Here is a 25,203-nt window from a genome sequence, read left to right as displayed (position 1 = left end):
AGCGCCACCCGTCAACTCGGAGTACCTCAGCGAATTAACGCTGCGCCGAACCCCTCCTAAGATACCGCCCCTTGTGGCTGGGAGTCCTCCACCCCGCTAACCGTGAACAGGGTTCCTCCAGAGCTACCGCCCCCCTGTGGTTGGGAGTCCTCCCCGTCGAACTGTGGATTGGGTCCTCCGGCTGTAGCGCCGCCTGTGTCTGGAAGTCCGACACCCCGCTAACTGTGGACTGGGTCCTCCGGCTCTGGCGCCCCCTGTGGCCGGGAGGGTTCCCGGTTGTGGGCTGTGTGGCGGTCGCGGGGAGAATGGCAGTGCGGCTTGGGGCCGGGGATTGATGGTGAGCCGGAGGGAGAAGGGGGGCCCGGGGCCATGAGTAAACAGGACGAGGCGGACAGGACTATATTTGTGGGGAACCTGGACAGCAACACTCGGGAGGAGATCCTGTTCGAGCTCTTCCTGCAGGTAAAAGGCCAAATAGATTATTTAATAAACTGTATAACGCGCCCAGAAACACCCCCATTCCCTTCACAATATCCCCTCAAAATACCCCCCACACTCAGCCCAGCCCGAGATACCCCCAGGAAATCACCCCCTGAAAATCACCCCCCCCCGAAAATCACCCCCTGAAAATCACCCCCCTGAAAATCACCCCCTGAAAATCACCCCCTGAAAATCACCCCCCTGAAAATCACCCCCCTGAAAATCACCCCCCTGAAAATCACCCCCCCGAAAATCACCCCCCCCGAAAATCACCCCCCGAAAATCACCCCCCTGAAAATCACCCCCAGGAAATCACCCCCTGAAAATCACCCCCCCCCGAAAATCACCCCCTGAAAATCACCCCCCTGAAAATCACCCCCTGAAAATCACCCCCTGAAAATCACCCCCCTGAAAATCACCCCCCTGAAAATCACCCCCCTGAAAATCACCCCCCTGAAAATCACCACCTGAAAATCACCCCCTGAAAATCACCCCCCTGAAAATCACCCCCCTGAAAATCACCCCCCCGAAAATCACCCCCCCCGAAAATCACCCCCCGAAAATCACCCCCCTGAAAATCACCCCCTGAAAATCACCCCCTGAAAATCACCCCCCTGAAAATCACCCCCCTGAAAATCACCCCCCCGAAAATCACCCCCCCCGAAAATCACCCCCTGAAAATCACCCCCCTGAAAATCACCCCCCCTGAAAATCACCCCCCCTGAAAATCACCCCCTGAAAATCACCCCCCGAAAATCACCCCCCGAAAATCACCCCCCGAAAATCACCCCCCCTGAAAATCACCCCCCCCGAAAATCACCCCCCCTGAAAATCACCCCCCCGAAAATCACCCCCCCGAAAATCACCCCCAGAAAATCACCCCCCCGAAAATCACCCCCAGAAAATCACCCCCCCTGAAAATCACCCCTCCGAAAATCACCGCCCCTGAAAATCACCCCCCCGAAAATCACCCCCTGAAAATCACCCCCCTGAAAATCACCCCCCCCTGAAAATCAACCCCCCCGAATATCACCCCCCCGAAAATCACCCCCCCGAAAATCACCCCCCTGAAAATCACCCCCCCAAAAATCACCCCCTCGAAAATCATCCCCTCGAAAACCAACCCGCCCCTGAAAACCAACCCGCCCCCGAAAACCAACCCCCCCCGAAAACCAACCCCGCCCCCGAAAACCAACCCGCCCCCGAAAACCAACCCCCCGTGAAAACCACCCCTCCCCGAAAACCACCCCTCCCGAAAACCACCCCCCCTTAAAATCCCCCCCTTAAAATCCCCCCCGAAAATCAACCCCCCCGAAAATCAACCCCCCCGAAAATCAACCCCCCCTGAAAATCAACCCCCCCGAATATCACCCCCCCGAAAATCACCCCCCCGAAAATCATCCCCTCGAAAACCAACCCGCCCCCGAAAACCAACCCGCCCCCGAAAACCAACCCCCCCGAAAACCAACCCCCCGTGAAAACCACCCCTCCCCGAAAACCACCCCTCCCCGAAAACCACCCCCCCTTCAAATCCCCCCAAAAATCACCCCCCCGAAAATCACCCCCCCGAAAATCAACCCCCCCTGAAAATCAACCCCCCCGAATATCACCCCCCCGAAAATCACCCCCCCGAAAATCACCCCCCCCGAAAATCACCCCCCCGAAAATCACCCCCCCAAAAATCACCCCCTCGAAAATCATCCCCTCGAAAACCAACCCGCCCCCGAAAACCAACCCGCCCCCGAAAACCAACCCCCCCCGAAAACCAACCCGCCCCCGAAAACCAACCCCCCGTGAAAACCACCCCTCCCCGAAAACCACCCCTCCCGAAAACCACCCCCCCTTAAAATCCCCCCCCTTAAAATCCCCCCCGAAAATCAACCCCCCCGAAAATCAACCCCCCCGAAAATCAACCCCCCCCGAAAATCAACCCCCCCGAAAATCACCCCTGCAAATTACATAGAAACATTGAAACATAGAAGTGAGGAGCAGGAGGAGGCCATTTGGCTCTTTGCGCTGCTTCCCCATTTATTACGATCATGGCTGATTGTCCAATTCAATAGCCTAATCCTGCTTTTTCCCCGTAACCTTTGATCCCATTCGTCCCAAATGCTATATCCAACCACCTTTTGAATACATTCAATGTTTTGGCATCAACTACTTCCTGTGGTAATGAATTCCACAGGCTCACCACTCTTTGGGTGAAGAAATGTCTCCTCACCTCCATTCTAAATGGTCTACCCCGAATCCTCAGACTGTGAGGATTACTCTGAAAATTAACTGCTTCAAAATCAACCCTCTGAAAGTAGACCTGAGTAAAGCCTTCCTCCTAAATATCCCCTCTGAAAATTCCCCTAAAACCCATTCCCTCCTGGGGATCCCACACTGAAATTTTCCCATAAAATCTACCGCTGATAATCTACCCTGAGAAAATATGCCCCCAAAAATCCTTCCCTTCAAATATGTCCTGTTGGATATATTCCCACCCTGAAATATTCCCATAAATCTATGGGCAAAATCTTTACCAGGGATTGCCCCTGTAGCATTTCTCCACTAAATATATATACTTCAAACCCATTCCCTTCAGAATCCACTCGTCCCATAAAATACCCCAGAAAAACCTCACGCAAAAACACCTGCCCCACCCCCACCAAAGAAAAGATCTTGTGAAACTTGGATGCAAGGGTGTTACACTGAACCATGGCTGGCACTTAAAGTTACAGAGGTGTAATCGGAATGCAAATGGGTGCTGAACCAAAGCAGGAAATTCGGATTTTGTTGTGTGGGGAGGAGGATGAAATCTTCACCAAAGAGGTTTCTTTGAGGAGGAGGGAGGGACAGAGTGGTTTAGAGGCACAATTGCAGAGTCTGATGCACAGTTGCAATTGGTGGAGTGAAGGGATTCTGGGGTGCACAAGAGGCCATGATCGGAAGGGTGCAGAGGTGAGGGGTTTACTGCTCGGGGCCACGGGAGAGAGTTCCCATCAAGGCACTTAAAAAAGGGAGAATCTTCCTCATCCTTTCAGACTTTAGACATGTGGTTGGATTTGCTGTCAGACAGACGCCCCGACAAGCCTCTTCCTTGCCAGTATCTGCTCTGTGCGCAGTCTGGAGACAGCTCTGCTTTGATGAGTCCAGGTGCACAAGGGTTACAGCTTCAACTCTGCTGATTTCTTTGATACTACTGAGAATGAGTGTGTGTTCTGAGTGAAAAACTCAGTATGGAGGGCATCAGTATGAGGAGAGGCTGGAGAAACTTGATTTGTTCTCACAAGAATGACGGAGATTGAGGGGTGACCTGATAGAAGTCTACAAGATTATGAGAGGCATGGACAGAGTGGATAGTCTGAAGCTTTTTCCTGTGGTGGAAGAGTCAATCACCAGGGGGCATAGGTTTAAGGTGCGACGGGCAAGGTTTAAAGGAGATGTACGAGGCAGATTTTTTACACACAGGATGGTGGGTGTCTGGAATGCGTTGCCAGGGGAGGTAGTGGAAGCAGATACGATAGTGACTTTTAAGGGACGTCTTGACAAATACATGAATAGGATGGGAATAGAGGGATATGGTCCCTGGAACGGTAGGGGGTTTTAGTTAAATCGGGCAGCATGGTCGGTGCAGGCTTGGAGGGCCAAAGGGCCTGTGCTGTAATTTTCTTTGTTCTTTGATCAAGACAGAGGATGGGTAAATTAACCTTTCCGGTGCCTGGTTTGGAAATTCCCCAGTACCCTTTTTAAATCTGAGTGACAGTTTGAACTCTCAATGTAGAACATGCCCTAAATATGTGATTGGAACGGGTTCACAGGAATGAGATAGTCAGTGACAGGTGCAGAAAGGAATTCAAAAGATGCATAATAACAAAAAACAAAAGTGCTGGAAAGACTCAGCAAGGTTGGTGGCAGCATCTGGGCTGGTGCCGAGAGAAACAGATTTAATGTTTCGAGTCTAACATGACTCTTTGTTCTTCAATTACTTAGGAGTTGTCAAGGCAAAGTACTGCGGATGCTGGAATCTGAAACAAAAACAGAAAATGCTGGAAAATCTCAGCAGGTCTGACAGCATCTTTTTGTAATAGAATCCATACAGTGCAGAAGGAGGCCATTCAGCCCATCGAGTCTGCAACGACCACAATCCTACCCAGGTCCCATTCCCGTAACCCCACATATTTACCCTGCTAATCCCCCTGATACTAGGGTCAATCTCGCATGGCCAATCAACCTAACCCGCACATCTTTCGGACTGTGGGAGGAAATGGGAGCACCCGGAGGAAACCCACGCAAACACAGGGAGAAAGTGCAAACCCCACAACAGACAGTGACCCAAGGCTGGAATTGAACCCGGGTCCCTGGCTCTGTGAGGCAGTAGTGCTAACCACCGCGCCGCCCTTTCTGTGGAGAGAGAATAGAGCCAATGTTTCGCGTCTGGATGACCCTTCGTCAGAACTGACGAAGGGTCATCCAGACGCGAAACGCTAGCTCTATTCTCTCTCCACAGCTGCTGTCAGACCTGCTGAGATTTTCCAGCACCTTCTGTTTTTGGTTTCAAATCCCAAGCAGCTACAGGAGTTTGTTTTTCCAAAGAAGCACCTTCGCTCAGAGAGTGAAGTGAAGGTGGCTCTCGACACCACAGGGAGTGGTTGAGACAAATAATAGAGATGTTTTTAAGCGGGAACCAGACAAACACACAAGGGAGAAAGAGCTAGCAATTTTATTGGTGGGGTTAGATGAGGAGAGTTGGAGGAAGGGTACAAAAACTATGCCACAAACTTGTGCCAAAAAACCTGTTTCTCTGCAATAACTTAATAATGTATTTTATTAATTCTAAATAAAATTCTTCTTCCCCCCCACATTGGAGATATTTTGGTAGGTAGCTCCCTCAGTTAGTCCCAGAAAGATGCTGAGAGAGGAGCACTCTGACTCAGACTTTAATAAACATCTGAGATATTTGCATTCTCTCAACTGCTGGAACTATATTGCACTGCACGCACGGATAGTTTCAAGCAGAAGTCGTTCAGCCCGTTTAGCTCACCGATCCACAGTGTTTTTCGAATAATTGCAAGTCCCATGGGCTGCCAGGAACTTAAGAAGTTCCTTTGAATCATGATGCGATATATAATAGAACGAGGCTAGTCAGCCTATCCTGTCTGTACTGGTTCTTTGGTACTGTTATTTCTGCTCTTTTCCAAATCTTTCTCTTTTAAAGTACCTGTCCCAATCTCTTTGGGCAAGAGACAGCACAGGCACGATGGGCCAAGTGGCCTCCTTCGCTGCAAAGTTCTATGATGCTAACATGTCAGTGAGCGTTACGACTGATGCTGTTGTGTGATTGCAGGCTGGACCATTGACCAAGGTGCACATAGCTAAAGACAAGGATGGCAGGCAGAAGACCTATGGCTTTGTCTGCTTCAAGCACACCGAGTCCGTTCCATACGCCATCACCTTGCTAAACGGAATCAGATTATACGGTAGACCGCTGAATCTACAGTATCGCTCTGGTATGTCATGTGGTTCTACACTTTAGCACTCGCTGGCACAGTGGGTTTGTGCCAGTGGTTTTTCGAGCTGCTGATTTCTGTTGTATTGGGTCTCCTATTTCTCTGCCAGAGCAGCCCATTGATCAGAGAGAGCCAGAGGCCATTGCAGCACTATGTACCTTGAGGAAATCTAGACGTTGAGAAGAAGATTTAAGCAGATTGTTAGTTCCTGGCGGCATGGTGGTACAGTGGCTGGCACTGCTGCCCCACAGCGCCAGGGAACCCTGGTTCGATTCCTAACTTGGGTCACTGTTTGTGCGTCCTCCCCGTGTCCGCGTGGGTTTCCTCCGGGTGCTCCAGTTTCCTTCCACAGTGCTGGTTAGGGTGCATTGGCCATGCTAAATTCTCCCTCAGTGTACCCGAACAGGTGCGGGAGTGTGGCGACTAAGGGATTTTCACAGTAACTTCATTGCAGTGTTAATGTAAGCCTACTTGTGACACTGATAAATACACTTTTATACTTTATACTGGGCTGGAGTGATGTCCTAGCTTGTGTGCTCTGGAGGGGGATTTAAAGCATTATCCTTCTGATTCAGGGAAATGAATGCTGCCCACTTGCACCATGGCTGACACTATTTTAGGGGCTTCCATTGATCTCAATATTGCAGAGGTGAAAAATCAATCAAGGCATCAGATCCTGATCTCTATGTAAATGGTTATATTTTAATTCAAGAATAAATGGGTGGCACGGTGGTACAGTGGTTAGCACTGCTGCCTCACAGCGCCAGGGACCTGGGTTTGATTCCTGGCTTAGGTCACTGTCTGTGCGGAATCTGCATGTTTTCTCTGTGTCTGTGTGGGTTTCCTCCGGGTGCTCCGGTTTCCTCCTACAGACTGAAAGATGTGCTGGTTGGGTGCATTGGCCGTGGTAAATTCTCCCTCAGTGTACCCGAACAGGCACCGGAGTGAGGCGACTAGGGAATTTTCACAGTAACTTCATTGCGGTGTTAATGCAAGCCTCCTTGTGACACTAATAAATAAACTTTTTAAAAACTTTAAACTAATTTACAACCATATATAGTCGTTGTTCAATAGACAACTGCTTTAGCCCTTTAGTTCACAGCAGTGTCCCAGAAACAACACATGGCCTGTTAATCTGTTTCATTAGTGTTTGTTGAGGGACAGTTGCAGGCCATAATACTGGGAGAACCTTCTTTGAAAAGTGCCAGGCGATCTTTTATATCCATCTGGTCAACAGGACCTCACTTCACGTCTCATTTGAAAGACAGCCTCTCCAACAATGCACTACTCCTTCAGTCCTGCAGTCAAATGTCAAAATGATTGTGTGTTCCAGTTTGAATGTGAAAATCGATATTTCCACTAATCCCTTAAGTGAGAGGTAGGTTTAGAGATTGTTTGATCAGATATTGTCATATGACATTTCCCTTCGATACATGTTAGTGGAGCAGGGAACACTGAGATGTCTGATTCATTTCCTTTATTGACATAAGCCATTTTGTGCAGTATCAATGAAATTGGTTCTCAGGAATAGTCATGAACAATGAACTAGAATCATAAAAACCCTACAGTGCAGAAGGAGGCCATTTGGCCCATCGAGTCTACACTGACAACAATCCCACCCCAGGCCTTATTCCCACAACCCCACACATTTATCCCGTTAATCCCTCTAACCTACACATCCAGGAACACTAAGGGACAATTCAGCATGGCCAATCAACCTAACCCGCACATCTTTGGACTGTGGAAGGAAACCGGAGCACCCGGAGGAAACCCACGCAGACACAGGTAGAATGTGCAGACTCCGCGCAGACAGTGACCCAAGCCGGGAATCGAACCCGGGTCCCTGGAGCTGTGAGGCAGCAGTGCGAACCACTGTGCTGCCCACTGTTTGAGACCTAAAGTTATGTCATTTTGAGTGCTCGTCCTAGCCCAAATAAAACTAGTTATAGGTCCCAGAAGAGCTTTGGTGCATTGTGGTTCATTTAGATTTTTCTAAAGTTACTACACCAGCATGTTCCCCCTGTGCGTGATTAGTATATTGGCTGGAGGTGTCATTAAGTGGGGGAGGCTGTATTGTCACTGGGCTAGTAATCCAGACCCGCTCCAGGGACTTGAGTTTGAATCCCATCATGGCAGATAGTGAAATTTGAATTAAATAAAAATCTGGAATGAAGAAGTCTAGTAATAGTCTATGAAACCATTGTCGAATGTCATATCAACCCATCTGGTTCACTAATGCTCTTTAGGGAAGGAAATCTGCCACCCTTACCCAGTCTGGCTTACATGTGACTCCTGAGCCACAACAATGTGGTTGACTTTTAAATATCCTCTGAAATTGGGCGGCACGGTAGCACAGTGGTTAGCACTGCTGCTTCACAGCTCCAGGGGCGTGGGTTCGATTCCTGGCTTGGGTCACTGTCTGTGTGGAGTTTGCACATTCTCCTCGTGTCTGCGTGGGTTTCCTCCGGGTGCTCCGGTTTCCTCCCACAGTCCAAAGATGTGCGGGTTAGGTTGATTGGCCATGCTAAAATTGCCCCTTAGTGTCCTGAGATGCGTAGGTTCGAGGGATTAGCGGGTTAATGTGTAGGGATATGGGGGTAGGGCCTGGGTGGGATTGTGGTCGGTGCAGACTCGATGGGCCAGATGGCCTCTTTCTGCACTGTAGGGTTTCTATGATTCTATAAATGGCCCAGCAGTAAATGGGTGGTAAATGCTGGCCCTGAATGAATAAATAAATCAGAGTTACTGCTCGCCATTGCTGAAACTATTGCTACACTTTGTTCATTTTTCTCTCTACGTGACTCACCGCAGCCTTCTGCGTGGCCTTCACTAACTTATCTTTATTTGATATTTATTACAGAGAGAGCTATTCATCTCTCACACTCCCCTTCTCCTCCCCAAACTAACTGGCACCATTCCTAATTGTCTCAGCAATCCAAGACTGATAGTGCTGTTGTTAGTTAACCCCTACAACTACTCCAAGATTGTGTATTAAACATGTATTTTTGTTTTTATTCATGGGATGTGAGCGTTGCTGGCAAGGCTAGAATTATTTAATTCTAATTAAATTGCTCTTGAAAGGGTGTTGATGAGCTGCCTTCTTGAATCGCTGCAGTCTTTGTGGTGTAGGTACACCCACTGTGCTGTTAGGAAGGCAGCAGGGAAGGGAGGGAAGGGAACTCGGTGACTTTGACACCAGTGGCAATGAAAGAACATAAGGAGTGACAAAGTTGGGGTCTTTAAGGTGGTAGTAGGAATCCATAGGGTAGGGAGAAACTATTTTCTCTCGTGGTGTGGTGGGGAGGGGGGTGGGGGCTGATAAATTCAACCTGGGCATTCAAGGGTAATGTCAAGAAACATGACTTTGCACAAAGAATAATGGAAGTTTGGAACTCTCCTACGGGTATTAATCCTGATAGTATATAAAAGAACAGTTCTTTTCAATCATAGGAGGTTAATTAAATTGAGGGAACAATCTGTTTTGATTGTACGATCATAATTGCAGCCCAGTCTATACTGAAATGAAACAAGGAGTTCTAACTTGCTTTTGTTAGTGATTGGGCAATTGGAGTAAATTGAGTGTATAATAGAAGAGCACTGTCCAAAAAGCTAATGGTTTTGACAGCACATTGTAACTGATACCACCTTTTATGAGTTTAGCAGCAGCAATATGTTTTGTGATGATATCAGGGTAGCTGTGTTTGTCTGTGTTGCAGGGAGCTCTCATACAGTGGACCTAAGCACAGTATACCCGGGACTGGACAACATACAATGCCGAGCACCACAAGATAGCAGGTACAGAACAGTACTTTTTCATTGCTACACAGCGAAAGGTGCGCTCTTTCCGTACTTGCCAGAGATTATTGGATAAGGGACCTCCCGCTATCCCTGTAACCTGCTGGTATTCTCCAGGCTGGTTTGTGAGGACTGCAAGAACCAGCACCTTTAGGAGAGGGAGAACGGGGTAAATATGTATTAATGAAATGAAAAGATCCAACCTGCAACTTCGGTAGCCAGCATTGTTCAGTAACCCCATGTCACTGAATTTCCTAGCTCAGGTATGTGCCGAGGCTCTTACTGAAAGCCAGATACTTTCCCATGGTTGTTGGGTGAGGGAACATGAAAATCAGAAGAGGGAGTTATTTCTCCAGTGGGTCCTGTCCTGCATCACCGAGCTGTTGACAGAGGAAGTCATTTACACTTCCAATCTGGCATAGAAGCAGTACAATCACTCCCTATTCTTCATCTCCTCTCTCTCTCTTCACCACTTCCCCTTTTCCCCATCCCCCCCTCCTCCCCCCCTCCTCCCCCCTCCTCCCCCCTCCTCCCCCCCTCCTCCCCCCCTCCTCCCCCCTCCTCCCCCCCTCCTCCCCCCTCCTCCCCCCTCCTCCCCCCTCCTCCCCCCCTCCTCCCCCCCTCCTCCCCCCCTCCTCCCCCCCTCCTCCCCCCCCTCCTCCCCCCCCTCCTCCCCCCCCTCCTCCCCCCCCTCCTCCCCCCCCTCCTCCCCCCCCTCCTCCCCCCCTCCTTCCCCCCCCCTCCCCCCCCCTTCCCCCCCCTCCTTCCCCCCCCTCCTTCCCCCCCTCCTTCCCCCCCCTCCTTCCCCCCTCCTCCCCCCCCCTCCTCCCCCCCCTCCTCCCCCCCTCCTCCCCCCCCTCCTCCCCCCCCTCCTCCCCCCCCCCTCCCCCCCCCTCCTCCCCCCCCCCTCCTCCCCCCCCTCCTCCCCCCCCCCTCCTCCCCCCCTCCTCCCCCCCCTCCTCCCCCCCCCTCCTCCCCCCCTCCTCCCCCCCCCTCCTCCCCCCCCTCCTCCCCCCCCCTCCTCCCCCCCCCCTCCTCCCCCCCCCTCCTCCCCCCCTCCTCCCCCCCCTCCTCCCCCCCTCCTCCCCCCCTCCTCCCCCCCTCCTCCCCCCTCCTCCCCCCCTCCTCCCCCCCTCCTCCCCCCCTCCTCCCCCCCTCCTCCCCCCCTCCTCCCCCCTCCTCCTCCCCCCTCCTCCTTCCCCCCCCTCCTTCCCCCCCTCCTTCCCCCCCCTCCTTCCCCCCCCTCCTTCCCCCCCTCCTTCCCCCCCTCCCTCCCCCTTCCTCCCCCCCTCCTCCCCCCTCCTCCCCCCCTCCTCCAAACTACAAAATACCGTATTATAAGGATATTACCAGAACTGAGAGAATACAGCTCTTATGAAAGATTGAACAAGTTGGGTTAATTTATTTGGGAAAGAGAAGAGTTCTGAATGGTTCGGATAGAATAGATATGGGGGAATGTTTCCACTTGTGAGAAAATTCAAAACTAGGATCTCTAAAGACAAGATAGTTATTAATAAATCCACGAGGGCAGAGAATGGGTTGATAAAGACCAGACCAGGAACTCCAAGGTATGTTATGAAGTTAGCCTAGACTTAACTTTTACATTTGATTTTGGCACTGGGGGGAGCATAAATGTTTCACTCCAGGTATGATTCAAGTAACCCACTTGGAAGCTGATATCAAAACAAACTTTATTTAAGAACACAGTTGGAATATAACAAAAAGAAGTAACATAACCTTTACCAAATAAAAGTCTTAAACATGACAAAATATAATTCTTAACAGCTAGCTATTTCTATTGTTCCAATTCAGCAGTATTTCCCATAGACACGAATCCTTTCTGTCGAACCAGTAAGGACAGAAACCAAAAATGCGTATGTGATACTAGATTTCAAGCTTAAAAACACTTCTGGACAGAGATCCAATCAACAGTTTTCAGAGAACGATATACCCTCAAAACTTCAGAGAAGTAAACCTCATCTCTGGTAGCTCTTAGTCTCCAGACTTCAGAGACAGAAAATAGAGACACTTCTTCTCCTCCCAGAAAGCAGACTGAGCTTGAGTTCTCTGTGTAAGCCTAGCTGTACCCAGTCACATGACCATACCTGTCAGTCATCCTAATCAAGCCCCACTCTGCAAAATCCCAGGGGAACACCAAGAACGGCAGAACAGCATTAGCTCAGATTAAGCAATTATGCTGCTGCAGCAACAATACAGGATGCTGGTTATAAACAGAGTGTCTCCCAAGTGCGTAGAACTGCCACAAGAGATCCTGCTCACGAACACAACTCAAATACATTTCTTCAAGGCACAGTATTGTCACAAAGTGCCAAAAATAAAAACTATTAGGAGCTGTAAGACATGAATTTACGATTATGAAACCCGATACTTGACAAATTGCCAAGTGTCTCATAGAATGTATAGGTTGTATATTTAATTGGTAGAAAAATATTAGAATTAAAATAGACCTAATTCTGAATTATTGCATTGTTTGACTTAACTATAATGTTGTCAGTAAAATCATCTTTAAATTAAGCTTTTGCTTACGATGTATGGAATTAACATGATTTTTTGGCACTTGGTTCTCATGGTTTAAAAAATAGCTTCTATTAACCGATACAGAACAACATATCATCTTGGCTGTATTAAAAACAATAATGGTTGCAACCGTAAAACCTGTTGCTCGAAGCATTATCTATAACCATGGTGTAGCTACATCACTCATAAATAGATGTACTTCGAGCACAATGATGTTTTTTTGTAGACACAATTTAAAATCATAAGATGCTGCATAATGATAAAGAACAGTACAGCAAAAGAACAGGCCCTTTGGTTCTCCAAGCCTGCGCCAATCACGTTGTCCTATCTAGACCAAGCGCCTGTATCCCTCTATTCCCTGTCTGTTCATGTGTCTATCCAGATAAGTCTTAAATGTCGCTAACGTGTCTGCCTGAACCACCTCACTTGGCAGTGCAGTTGATCGGAGTGCAGGACAGGCATGTGCCTGTGAAAAGGAAGGACAGGAAAGGCAGGATTTGGGAACCGTGGATGACCAGGGAAATTGCCAGTCTTAGCCAAAAAGAAAAAGGATGCATGCACGAGGTCTAGGCAACTGAAAACAGATGAAGCACTTGAATACAGGGAAAGTAGAGAAATGCTCAAACAGGGAGTTGGGGGGGCAAAAAGGGGTCCCAAAATGTCCTTGGTAGACAGGAATAAGGAGAATCCCAAGGCATTTTATACATATGATTAGCCTTTTCTCCTTCCAGTAGAAACACAGCTCTCTTCTGAGTTTTTAAAGTCATTTTTCATGTGAACATGACCCAACTAGAAAAGGCCAAAGACCACCACCTGTAGCTGCAGGTTGCTGACTCCTGAATCAGTAGCAAATCCTTTACTCATGACTTAGACTGTAGAACTTAACACCACAGCAATCGTTCAGGCAGTTAGCTTGGATGCTTTCACAAGGAATCTTGATTACTAAAAAAAAGGGCATAGAAAGCCATTCAGGAAAGCTGAGATGAGGAAGCACTGTGTAAGCACCATCACAGACTAGTTTGGCCAAATGGCCTGTTTCTGCGCTGTGATTCTATATTATATTTCCAACTCTGATGTAGCGCCTTTAACATGATAAAGATGATATTAGGACAGGCGACCAGAAGCTTCATTAAAGAGGGAGGTTATAAGGAGCATCGTGAAAGAGGAGAGAGAGGTTCAGAGAGAGAATTCCAGACCTTGAGACACAACAGCTGAAAGCATAACTGTCTGTGATGGAGCAGTGAGAATCAGATGTGCAAAAGTCAGAATTAGAGGAGCACAGACATCTTGGAAAGTTGTAGAGCTGGAGAAGGTTACAGAGAAAGAGAAGGGTGAGGTCATAGTTTTGAATACCTTGGATAAATATTTTTAAATCTTGGGGCCATTGTAGTACAGTGAACTGAGGGCGATGCATAGGTCAGCCCTTGCCTTCCTTAGTCCCCTGTTAATATATTCATTGTATATTGTTTTAGGAACTCTCCATTCCATGATAGACCAAGTTCTTCCTTGTGCCTGCCTCCGCCATACTCCATGAACAACAACTTCAGCAATCCTGACCCTTACGACTGGCAAGCTGGAGTGAGTATGAAATTATAAAGCCTTGTGGATTGGAAACCCGAGGTCTTTCAGACCTAAAGCCTCGTTCAATAGGTAACCAACCTCTCCCAGGGACAGTGAACAGTATTTCCTATAACAGCAACTTGCATTTATATAGTGATGCTAATGTAGCGGACCGTCCCAAGGCACTTTACAGAGGCATAGTCAGGCAAAAATGAATGCTGAGACAAAAAATGTGCTGTTAAGGTGGGTGAGTGATCAAAAGCTTTGTCAAAGAAGTTGGTTGGAAAAAGGAGACAGATGCAGTGAGGTTTAAAGAGGAGTTTCAGAGCCTGAGATCTGAAGAACCTTACTGATGGGGCAAAGGGATATGTGTGCACAAAGGGGCAGAACATGGAGAGTTTTGTGGGAAGTGTTCTGGAGCTAGCAGACACTACAAAGAGTAAGAGGGGCCGAAGCTGTGGAGAGATTTTAACACAACAATGGGAATTTTAGAATGGAAACATTGGACCAAGAGCCAGTGCAAATCAAGTGAGAACATAGGAAACAGAGTTCAGATGAGATGAAATTGGACAATGGGAAGCGTGCCAAGACAGTAGACTGCCGGAATGGTTTTGTCTGAAGGTGGCAGGCATGGGTGTGGGTTTCAGTAGCTGAGGTGGGGAAAGGCAGCACGAGGAGATGATATTTGTTACAAGGAGAATCTAGGGTCGGAAGCTCAAATTGAACAGGGTGCGACATTGCAAGCAATCGGGTTCAGCTGCTTGGAATCTCTCGTGATGGTGTAGACATGTGCTTCCCGAACAGGCCGGACAGTGTTAGGCGGGAGATTAAAAACAGAAAATGCAGAGCAGCTTGCTCCTTCAGTCTTGGAGAAACATACAGGTTGTGTTCCAGCTTTGGCTCCTTGACTTGGTGGTTCTGAGTCAGTCTCCACGCTAGAGATTTTTTTTTCAATGTATTTGTTCATGGATGTAAGTGTCACTGGCGAGGCCAGCATTTATTGCCCCTCGTTAACTGCCCTTGAGAAGGTGGCCACCTTCTTGCACCATTGCAAGGTGCTGTTGGAAGAACCTTGGTGAGTTTCTGCAGTGAATTGTAGATAGTACACACTGCTGCCACAGTGCGCTGGTGGTGGAGGGAGTGGATATTGAAAGTGGTGGATGGAGTGCCAAACAAGCAGTCTGCTTTGTCCTGGATGATGTCGAGTTTCTTGAGTGTTATCGAGCTGTGCTCATCCAGGCAGTAGAGAGTGGAAAGTATTCCATCGCATGCTTGACTTGTGCCTTATACATGGTGGACAGGTTTTGAGGAGTCGGGAGGTGAGAGTCACCTCAGAATTCCCAGCATCTGACCTGCTCTTGCAACCACAGCATTTATGTAGCTGGTCCAGTTAAGTTTCTGATTAATGGTAACCCCCAGGATGTTGACAATATAATAGCATGTAATATAGGCTGCTAAGGGTGTGCTGTACCATCAATGATGCTGGAATACGCCTCCTTCAAACTTACTGTTTTGAATTCAAGAACCAACATAGCGTTTCCCTACTCTTGCTTTCTTTCCCAGGAATCTCCTATCTCCTTCCGTAGGCTTTCAAAGAACACAATGTAACATCACCTAAACATGACATTCTTAATTTACTTCACCTTAAGCCTCTCAATCTAAACAAAAACGCAGGTGGTCCATTAGCAGCGCTTACCCAGGCCCAGGAGCAGAAGTAGAGTAAGGCCGGCGAAAGGAAACCAAAGCTATAGATCAAAATAAATTACAAATGAGAACTGTAAGGCCGCTTTGCTGAATAATGTTCAATGATAGAACATTGTTTTGTAAGGACCGGACTGTGGTACGTAATGTTTTATTGTCCTGTTTTAAGATCAGCTAATGAAGGCCACAAAATTTAATTGTCGTTAAGTAAATACAGGCTGGGAGATCGATTTGAGTTTAATTGTTGTGTGAGGGAACAGTGAAAATTGGAAAATGCTCATCAGTAGCAGGCCCCAGGTCAGAAACATTAGGTGACTGGCTTTCTTTCTCTCTTTTAAAGCTTGTTTTGCATCTGTAACAAAGTGTGACATCTGGAGTAGGATGGACAAAATGCACGCACATGTACCATTTTTACATATACTAGAAAATCCTCCGTGATGCTGCTATTGGTAAGTCAGCGGGTACACTGTTTTATCAGAGGGCACACCGTTTGGTTATCATAGGGTACACCATTGTATTAGAGGGTGCACTGTTCATCAGGGTGCAACATTATACAGTTAGTTTATCGGAAGATATGCGTATTAAACTGGAGGTTACATTTATGATGTGGAGATGCCGGCGTTGGACTGGGGTAAACACAGTAAGGAGTCTAACAACACCAGGTTAAAGTCCAACAGGTTTATTTGGTAGCAAACGCCACTAGCTTTCGGAGCATGCTGCTCCTTCATCAGGTGGAGTGGGAGATCTGCTCACAAACAGGGCATACAGAGACACAAACTCAATTTACAGAATAATGATTGGAATGCGAGTCCTTACAGCTAATCAAGTCTTAAAGGTACAGACAATGTGAGTGGAGAGAGCATTAAGCACAGGTTAAAGAGATGTGTATTGTCTCCAGACAGGACAGCCAGTGAGATTTTGCAAGTCCAGGCAAGTTGTGGGGATAGCCAGGTTCCGCACACATGAGGACGGCCTCAACCGGGATCTTGGGTTCATGTCACACTATCTGTAACCCCCACGACTTGCCTGGACTTGCAAAATCTCACTGGCTGTCCTGTCTGGAGACAATACACATCTCTTTAACCTGTGCTTAATGCTCTCTCCACTCACATTGTCTGTACCTTTAAGACTTGATTAACTGTAAACACTCGCATTCCATTCATTATTCTGTAAATTGAGTTTGTGTCTCTGTATGCCCTGCTTGTGAGCAGATCTCCCACTCCACCTGATGAAGGAGCAGCGCTCTGAAAGCTAGTGGCGTTTGCTACCAAATAAACCTGTTGGACTTTAACCTGGTATTGTTAGACTCCTTACTGTGGTTACATTTATACCAGGGAATACACCATTATATCAGAGGGTCCACCACTATATCACAGGGTACATTATATGGGGTTTATTGTTTTATCAGAGTTTTATCATGCGCTTATGAGAGAGCACACAATTTGAAAGGGTAGGAACATTAAACCATGTATGACGCCATGGTCCTATTGCTGCCGCATGTTTCATTGAGATAATAAAATGAAATTGTTGTTTAGTAACTCAAACAGGTCATTGAAGTAGCTGTTCCACAGTATTGTGTTATTGGAGGGTGTCAGTATTCCAAATGACTGCTTTTGATGTTTTTAAATTTGTTTTTAAAATTTTAAACCTATATACAGAAATTTGCATTGGAATTGACATCTAAAGTGCAATGGGAAATAAGATGGCTGACAGTAGGAGAGAGGAGGCAATGGTCAGTGGACCCGAGAACATGGGCTTGCGCTGTGTGGCTGCAAAGGGGTTGCAGAGGTAGGATGCCTGAGGCAAGAACGAGATTTCAAATCCAGTGCATTAGGTCCAGACAGCCAGAGATTACCAGCAGGAGCAGATGTGATGGGCACGAGTCATTTATTGTTGGAAACTTGGTATTTGTCTAGGATGGAAGGCATTGGAGAGTTGGAGTTTTGTCGTGACTCGAAGCATGGATGAAGATTTTGGTCACAGTGGCATAAAATGGGGGTGGAGGAAGTGGAAAGCTCGATCATGTATTAAGCATCTCCATCCTGTTTATCTGTTGTCCTTAACTTGTTAAATAACTCAATCAGCTCTCTAAGTTTCTCCCAGGTGCCTATGTTCATCGGTGCTTAATCACAGAATCTCGGCGAATGCTCCAGTACTGAGGTGGTGTTGCACTCTCAGAAGTGCACCTTTCAATGGAGACTTTATACTGAGGCCTGTAAAGGTGGCATGGCACTGTTTGAAGTATACTAAGATCCTCCGTCTTCTGAACTAGGAAGGAATGTAGGAAGGAAGAGACCATTCATCCCCACAAAGCTATTTCACCATTCAGTTAGATCATGAGTGATGTCTGCCTTAACTTCACCGTCTCATACATACAAGCAGGCACAGGAGTGGCCCATTCAGCCTCGTTAACATGCTCCACTACTCAGTCAGATTATGCTGGAGTTCTTTGTAACCTCAACTCCACTTCTCCCCCCCCCCCCCCCCCCCTAATATCTTTTGACTCCCTTGTCAATCAGGAATCAATCTCATTCTTAAAACTATTCAATGACTCAGCCTCCACGGGGAAGAGAATTCCATTGACTGACGACCCACTGAGAGAAGAAAAATCTCCCAATTTCTGTCTTAAATGGGAGACCTGTTAGTTTAAAACTGTGCCCCTTAGTTCTAGTCTCTCCACAAGAGGAAACATCCTCTCAGCATCTATCCTGTAAAATCCCCTTGGGAGCGTAAGTGTTTCAATAAGATTACCTTTCATTTTTCTAAACTCCAATGGATACAGGCCCTGGTCTAACCATTCCTCATTGGTCAGCCCCATCATCCCAGCAATCAGTTGAGTGAACTCGCTTTGTTTTGGGATCATTTAGATTCTTCTGCAGCAAAATCTAACTCGGTTTGGAATTTTCAATTGACTCCCAACTTCAGCAGCTCTTCTGGAGGGTGGCACGGTAGCACAGTGGTTAGCACTGCTGCCTTACAGCACCAGGGACCCGGGTTCGATTCCCGACTTGGGTCACTGTCTGTGTGGAGTTTGCACGTTCTCCCGGTGTCTGCGTGGGTTTCCTCCGGGTGCTCCGGTTTCCTCCCACAGTCTGAAAGGCAGGCTGGTTAGGTGCATTGACCCGAACAGGTGCCGGAGTGTGGCGAATAGGGGAATTTCACAGTAACTTCATTGCAGTGTTAATGTAAGCCTAATGTGATCAATAAATAAACTTTAGGAGGAGAGAGTTTGAGATTTCCATTTGCCTCTGTGTGAAGAAGTGCATCTTGGCATCTCCCCTGGACAAACTAGTTGTCCTATGATTATGGTTGAATGGCGAGACAGGTTTGAGTGGTGAATGGCCTCTTTCTACATTCCTTCCTAGATCAGAACACAGAGGAGAACTCCTCTGTTCTTCTTCTAATAGTGTCACGCGGATTTACAGGATGTCGGTGTAAAGTCTCAATTGACAGACACACCTCTGAGAATGCAGCACTCCCTCAGTGATTTTGTGATTAAGCGCCTAATGAGTATAGATGCTATAATTTTAAAGTTAGATTATAATTAGATCTTTGCTCAGGGGAATTTGTGCAACCTTACTTCATAATTTAACCCTTTTAGCCTCAGCATTATTCTGGTACATCAATGCTGCAGTTATATATGGGTGTTTCCTATATTACATCAGGGATTGCATTCATTGCCTGTAAAATGCTTTGGGATGTCCAACTGCGATATAAATGCAAGTCTTTACTTTTTTGTTCCTCATGGCTCTGGGTGTACAATCCCATTAATCAGCTTGCTTTCCCTTGTATTTCTCACCTTTCACAGCCCTGTAGCACAGTTCAGCACTGAGCACTGTACTTGAGGGGTTGGCTGTGTGCCTGCGTTTTTTTTGCACTTGCTAATTAACATTCCCTGGGCTTCCACCCCGCGATCATGTTTGCCACTTTCACCACCACTGCACTTGGTGCTGGCTTTGGCATCAGGTGAGAGGGCCTGCTGTATGACACCCTCCCCTGTTGAACAGCTGGTTGATGCTTGCTTAGCGGGTCGTGGAAGAGGAGCAGCTTCTGATCCCACAACCGGGATGCCTGGAGGAATTGCAGGATTCAACGCTTTCAGGGATGAAGGGAAAACATGGTGTGGGGGAACGGTGCAGAAATCCCGAGGTGTTTTGCCATTCTTAAGGTAGTTTGCTTTTCTTTTCAGATGAACACTTATACGCTGCAGCAGTACCACATCAATTCGCAGACGGTTCAACAGCAGCAGCAGCAGCAATATTACCAGGCAATGGCACAGCAGGTGGGACTCACGGCTCAGATGCCTCCTTTCAGTCCAGTGCCACCGGAACTTGTGGCCAGGTCACAGCAGCCGGCCTGGGATGATTGGCAACAGAGGGACGCAACCCACGGGAACTGCTGCAGCAGCGGCGGAGGAGGAGGGCAGGAAAGGGAGTCCGACAGCGACAGTGACAGCAGAAGCCGGGAGAAGCTTCAGACCAGCGGCAAGCAGCGGGGGCGCCAGTACAAAAAGCACAAATCCAAAAAGAAGAAATACTGATGGTGGTGGTGGGACAGCGATGGGGGCAGAGGAAGGGGGGGGGCTTCGAGTGAACCAAATATAGAGGCTCTAACCTTTGCCCTCTAAGAAAGATGCATGAAAGACCTGGAAGAATCAGAACAGTTTAATATGAACTTACGGTTAAACCAAATACCCCGAGAAATGTTCAGGTGGCAAGTTGAATTGGATGCCCAGATCCACAGGTCTGATGTAAAGTTAGGAAGGTGGAGGAGGTGGCTTTGAGAGTGTTGATGCCACACACTTGGATTAACGGTGATAGTGTGATCACATGGGGTTTGGGAGAGTATTTATTGATGGGCGTCAGAAATATTTCATGCCCACTCCACTCATAATGTGAAACATATTTAACGGCGCTCCAAACATAGGCTGTACCTGGAGAGAAGCTTCAGAACTGACTGCAACCGGTGTAAACCTCTGCTCACTTCTCTCTGCTGGTGGCACTAAGCAGGAGCAATTTGAGTTGATGAATTAGTAGTAGTGCATTGGACCACTTTATACTTCATTGTTTCCGTGCAACATTCTGCAAAGGTACTAATATGGCTGAAAGATATGTAATTAATTCTTGCACTTGGGCGAAACTGTATGGTAGACTGTCCAACAATGTTGCTACTGGCAGGGAACTGCCTTTGAAGGTGGCATGGGTTGAATAGTTTGGCAGTATTCCAGGCCTTTCTCTGATTCACACTGCCTTCAACTGCGGGTTCCTGCTGTGAATATGAGAATACCACAGCTGGCTAATTCTTTGTCTCTTTAGCAAATTAAATATTATTGCAAACAATTCTGTCTTCACCTTGAAAAGTTATTTTCTTGTACAAGTTGAATGTTTCTTCAGAGACATTGTAACTAAACCTTGAGTTGCACTGCAGTAGTGATATTGTAATCACAGCAGGAGGAATGATATGGGACAGAGCACTCGCCATCTCCCGAGGCACTGGAAAGGACAAAGGCACACACTGTCCAGTCGACTCTGCAAAGTTCTCTATAACGTTTGGGGTCTTGTGCCAAAATTGGGAGAGTTGTTCCACATGTCAAGCTGACATACTCGCACTCAGCAAACCGTACCTTACGTCCTCGAGCCTCAGCCAACCCCTGCGTATGTCCTGTGCCACTGGCAGGACTGAGCCCTCCAGCGTTGGTGACTTAGTCACCATCACCATCTCACTTGAGAGAGTGTGAGCCCTTAAAATTGATTCCCGACTCCATGAAGTCTCATGGCATCTGGCCAAACGGACAAGCAAACCTCCTGCTGATTACCGACTAGAAGGACAAGGGCAGCAGATGCATGGGAACACCACCACCTGGAAGTTCCCCTCCAAGTCACATACCAGCCTGTTCCTTTACTGTCTCTGGGTCAAGATCCTGTGCTACCGTGCCGCATAGTGGTTAGCACTGCAGCTTCACAGCTCCAGGGACCTGGGTTCGATTCCCTGCTTGGGTCACTGTCTGTGTGGAGTTTGCACATTCTCCTCGTGTCTGCGTGGGTTTCCTCCGGGTCCTCCGGTTTCCTCCCACAGTCCAAAGGTGTGCGGGTTAGGTTGATTGGCCATGCTAAAATTGCCCCTTAGTGTCCTCAGATGCTTAGGTTAGAGGGATTAGTGGGTAAAATATGTCGGGATATGGGGGTAGGACCTGGGTGGGATTGTGGTCGGTGTAGACTCGATGGGCCGAATGGCCTCTTTCTGTACTGTAGGGTTTCTATGATTTCTCTCTCCCCAACAGCATTGGGGGGTGCACTTATACCATGTGACTGCAGTGGTTCAAGAAAGCAGCTTGCTACCACCTTCTCAAGGGCAATTAGGGATGGACAGTACATGCTGCTCAGACAGTAACATGCACATCCTGTGAAAGAATTAAAAAAACCTCCCTCAACTGTTGAATCAGTACTGTTTGCTGTACTTCAACTTTGAAGCACTGGGGGTAACAAGGGTACAAAGAGTGGCTCGATAGGACCACTATGACTGAGCTGAATGGGTCCTGAAGGACAAAGCTGTGAGACTGGGCCTATGGAAGATGATGAGAGAGTCATTAGGAGGGAAAAGCCTCGGCCTTACCTATCTCACTGTCACAGATACGTTTGTTTATAACAGTGTTGGTAGGAGTAAACATTACTGGAGTTGAAGTTCTGCTTTCACATTATGTTGGCACTAGCACTGTGCTAAATGGGGTGGATTAAGAACATCTGGCGGCTTAAAGTTGCACATCAATGAGGTGCTGTACATCAATAGCAGCAGAATTATATTCAAATATAGTTTGTAATCTCAAGGTCTGGCATATCCTGCACTCTCGCATTGCAATCATGCTAGGAGATCAACCCTGGTTCAATGAAGAGTGCAGGAGTATCTGCCAATAGCAACACCAGGCATGTGCGAAATTGAGCTGCTAACCTGGTCAAGCTACAACATAGAAGTAGATGCTAAACAACAGAGGATAGAGCGAAACAATCCCAAAACCAACGGATTTAGATCAAAGGTCTGCAATTCTACCACACCCAGTCGAGAGTGGTGGTGAACAATTAAACAAGTAACTGAAGGGGGAGGTTCCACAAATCCTAATCAAGGGTGAGCCCAACACATCAGTGCAAAAGACAGAGCTGAAGCATTTTCAATATTCTTCAGTCAGAAGTGGCAAATGGATGATCATCTTGGCCCCCTCCTGAGGTCCACAGCATCATGGATGCCAATTTTCAGACAATTCAGTTTACTGAATGGCTGAAGGCACTGGATACAGCAAAACCTATGGGCTCTGTTACAATCCCAGCTGATGGGACAGTCAGGTCCCAGAGTGAAATCCGGCTTAATAAATCCTAACTTTTTTGTTTGCAGGCATGGATGAACAGAATCACTGCCAATTAACTTTTAATAAAAGAATAAAACATTTATTAGACAAGAAAGTTTGAGCTATAATATGCTACTCCTCCACCACAGCTCCACCATTACAGCTGTACACAGATTTGTAAGGATAACACAATTGACAATATATTTCATACTCTTGTGCGATGTGGGAATTCAGGGACCCTTCCGGTGTCCCTGTCTCCTTCACGTGCAGGAATTGTGTCCAGCTACAGCTCCTGTTAGACTGCGTGACAGCTCTGGAACTGCAGATCGATTCACTTTGGAGCATCCACGATGCTGAGGAAGTCGTGAATAGCACGTTCAGTGAGTTGTTCACACCGCAGACAAAGATTATTGAGGGAGCTAGGGAATGGGTGATCACCAGACAAAGGAAGAGTAGGAAGGCAGGGATGGTGCAAGAGGGAGGGATCCAAATTCCTGGGACATTGGAACCAGTCCTGGAGGAGGTGGGACCAGTACAAATCGGAGAGTCTGCACCTGGCCAGGACTGGAACCAATGTCCTCGGGGGAGTGTTTGCTAGTGCCGTTGGGGAGGGTTTAAACTAATGTAGTAAGAAGTTTAACAACACCAGGTTAAAGTCCAACAGGTTTATTTGGTAGCAAAAGCCACACAAGCTTTCGGAGCTCTAAGCCCCTTCTTCAGGTGAGTGGGAATTCTGTTCACAAACAGAGCTTATAAAGACACAGATTCAATTTACATGAATAATGGTTGGAATGCGAATACTTACAACTAATCAAGTCTTTAAGAAACAAAACAATGGGAGTGGAGAGAGCATCAAGACAGGCTAAAAAGATGTGTATTGTCTCCAGACAAGACAGCCAGTGAAACTCTGCAGGTCCACGCAACTGTGGGAGTTACAAATAGTGTGACATGAACCCAATATCCCGGTTGAGGCCGTCCTCGTGTGTGCGGAACTTGGCTATCAGTTTCTGCTCAGCGACTCTGCGCTGTCGTGTGTCGCGAAGGCCGCCTTGGAGAACGCTTACCCGAATATCAGAGGCCGAATGCCCGTGACCGCTGAAGTGCTCCCCAACAGGAAGAGAACAGTCTTGCCTGGTGATTGTCAAGCGGTGTTCATTCATCCGTTGCGGGCATTCGGCCTCTGATATTCGGGTAAGCGTTCTCCAAGGCGGCCTTCGCGACACACGACAGTGCAGAGTCGCTGAGCAGAAACTGATAGCCAAGTAAGCTCTGTTTGTGAACAGAATTCTCACTCACCTGAAGAAGGGGCTTAGAGCTTCGAAAGCTTGTGTGGCTTTTGCTACCAAATAAACCTGTTGGACTTTAACCTGGTGTTGTTAAACTTCTTACTGTGTTTACCCCAGTCCAACGCCGGCATCTCCACATCATGACATTTAAACTAATGTGGCAGAGGGATGGGAACCGATGCAGGAGGTCAGAGTAGAGTGGGGACAGAAACAAAAGGCAGTAAGGGGAAAAGTGAAAGGCAAAGAAACTAAAGTTAAATATCATAAGGGCCAACAATATAGAGTACAGAGACTGGAGAGCTCAGTGAATGGGTCCAGTGAGGCTAAGAGAAATAAAGCACAAGGGAGAGTGTACAAAACAAGACTGGACAGATGGTCTGAGAAAGCAGGGCAGAGAGCAAAGGACGTCCAAATTAAACTGCAAGAGGCCTGACGGGCAACGCAGATGAACTCAGGGCATGGATGGGTACATGCCACTGGAATATTATAGCTGTCACTGAAACATAGCTAAGGGAGGGACAGGACTGGCAGCTCAATGTTCCAGTGATCGGTGCTGGGTCCACTGTTATTTGTCATTAATATTAATGATTTGGATGAGAATTTAGGAGGCATGGGTCGTAAGTTTACAGATGATACCAAGATTTGTGGTCTCGTGGACAGTGAAGAAGGTTATCTAGGATTGCAACGGGATCTTGATCAATTGGGCCACAGGGCCGATAAATGGCAGATGGAGTTCAATTTAGATAAATGTGCGTTGATGCATTTTGGTAGAATGAATCAGGGCAGGACTTATTCAGATAGTCCTTAATGGTAGAGAGTTGGGGAAAGTTATAGAACAAAGAGATCCAGGAGTACAGGTTCATAGCTCCTTGAAAGTGGAGTCACAGGTGGACAGAATGGTGAAGGAGGCATTCGGCATGCTTGCTTTCATTGGTCAGAACATTGAATACAGGAATTGGGACGTCTTGTTGAAGTTGTACAAGACATTGGTAAGGTCACTCTTGGAATACTCTGT

General features: G+C 47.5%; 1 protein-coding gene across 1 annotated transcript; it reads left to right on the top strand.

The window, feature by feature from the left end:
• The first annotated feature begins 5 nt into the window (after positions 1-5).
• On the top strand, positions 6-20,905 carry LOC144506657 (RNA-binding protein 7-like). Its single transcript, XM_078233061.1, has 5 exons — positions 6-462; positions 5,810-5,972; positions 9,689-9,767; positions 13,778-13,883; positions 19,756-20,905. The coding sequence occupies exons 1-5, from the start codon at positions 370-372 to the stop codon at positions 20,104-20,106; spliced, it is 792 nt and encodes a 263-aa protein (XP_078089187.1). The 5' UTR covers positions 6-369; the 3' UTR covers positions 20,107-20,905.
• Positions 20,906-25,203: the final 4,298 nt, after the last annotated feature.

This window comes from Mustelus asterias, chromosome 17 (assembly GCF_964213995.1).
Source record: "Mustelus asterias chromosome 17, sMusAst1.hap1.1, whole genome shotgun sequence".
Lineage (NCBI taxonomy): Eukaryota > Metazoa > Chordata > Chondrichthyes > Carcharhiniformes > Triakidae > Mustelus > Mustelus asterias.
Note: the sequence above shows the minus strand (reverse complement) of the source record. Positions and strands in the feature narration are given on the sequence as shown.

Coding starts and splice junctions, on each gene's coding strand:
- LOC144506657 (XM_078233061.1), top strand. CDS start 370: ATGAGTAAACAGGACGAGGCGGACAGGACTATATTTGTGGGGAACCTG. Junction 463..5,809: donor TGTTCGAGCTCTTCCTGCAG/GTAAAAGGCCAA, acceptor GTGTGATTGCAG/GCTGGACCATTGACCAAGGT. Junction 13,884..19,755: donor CTTACGACTGGCAAGCTGGA/GTGAGTATGAAA, acceptor TTTTCTTTTCAG/ATGAACACTTATACGCTGCA.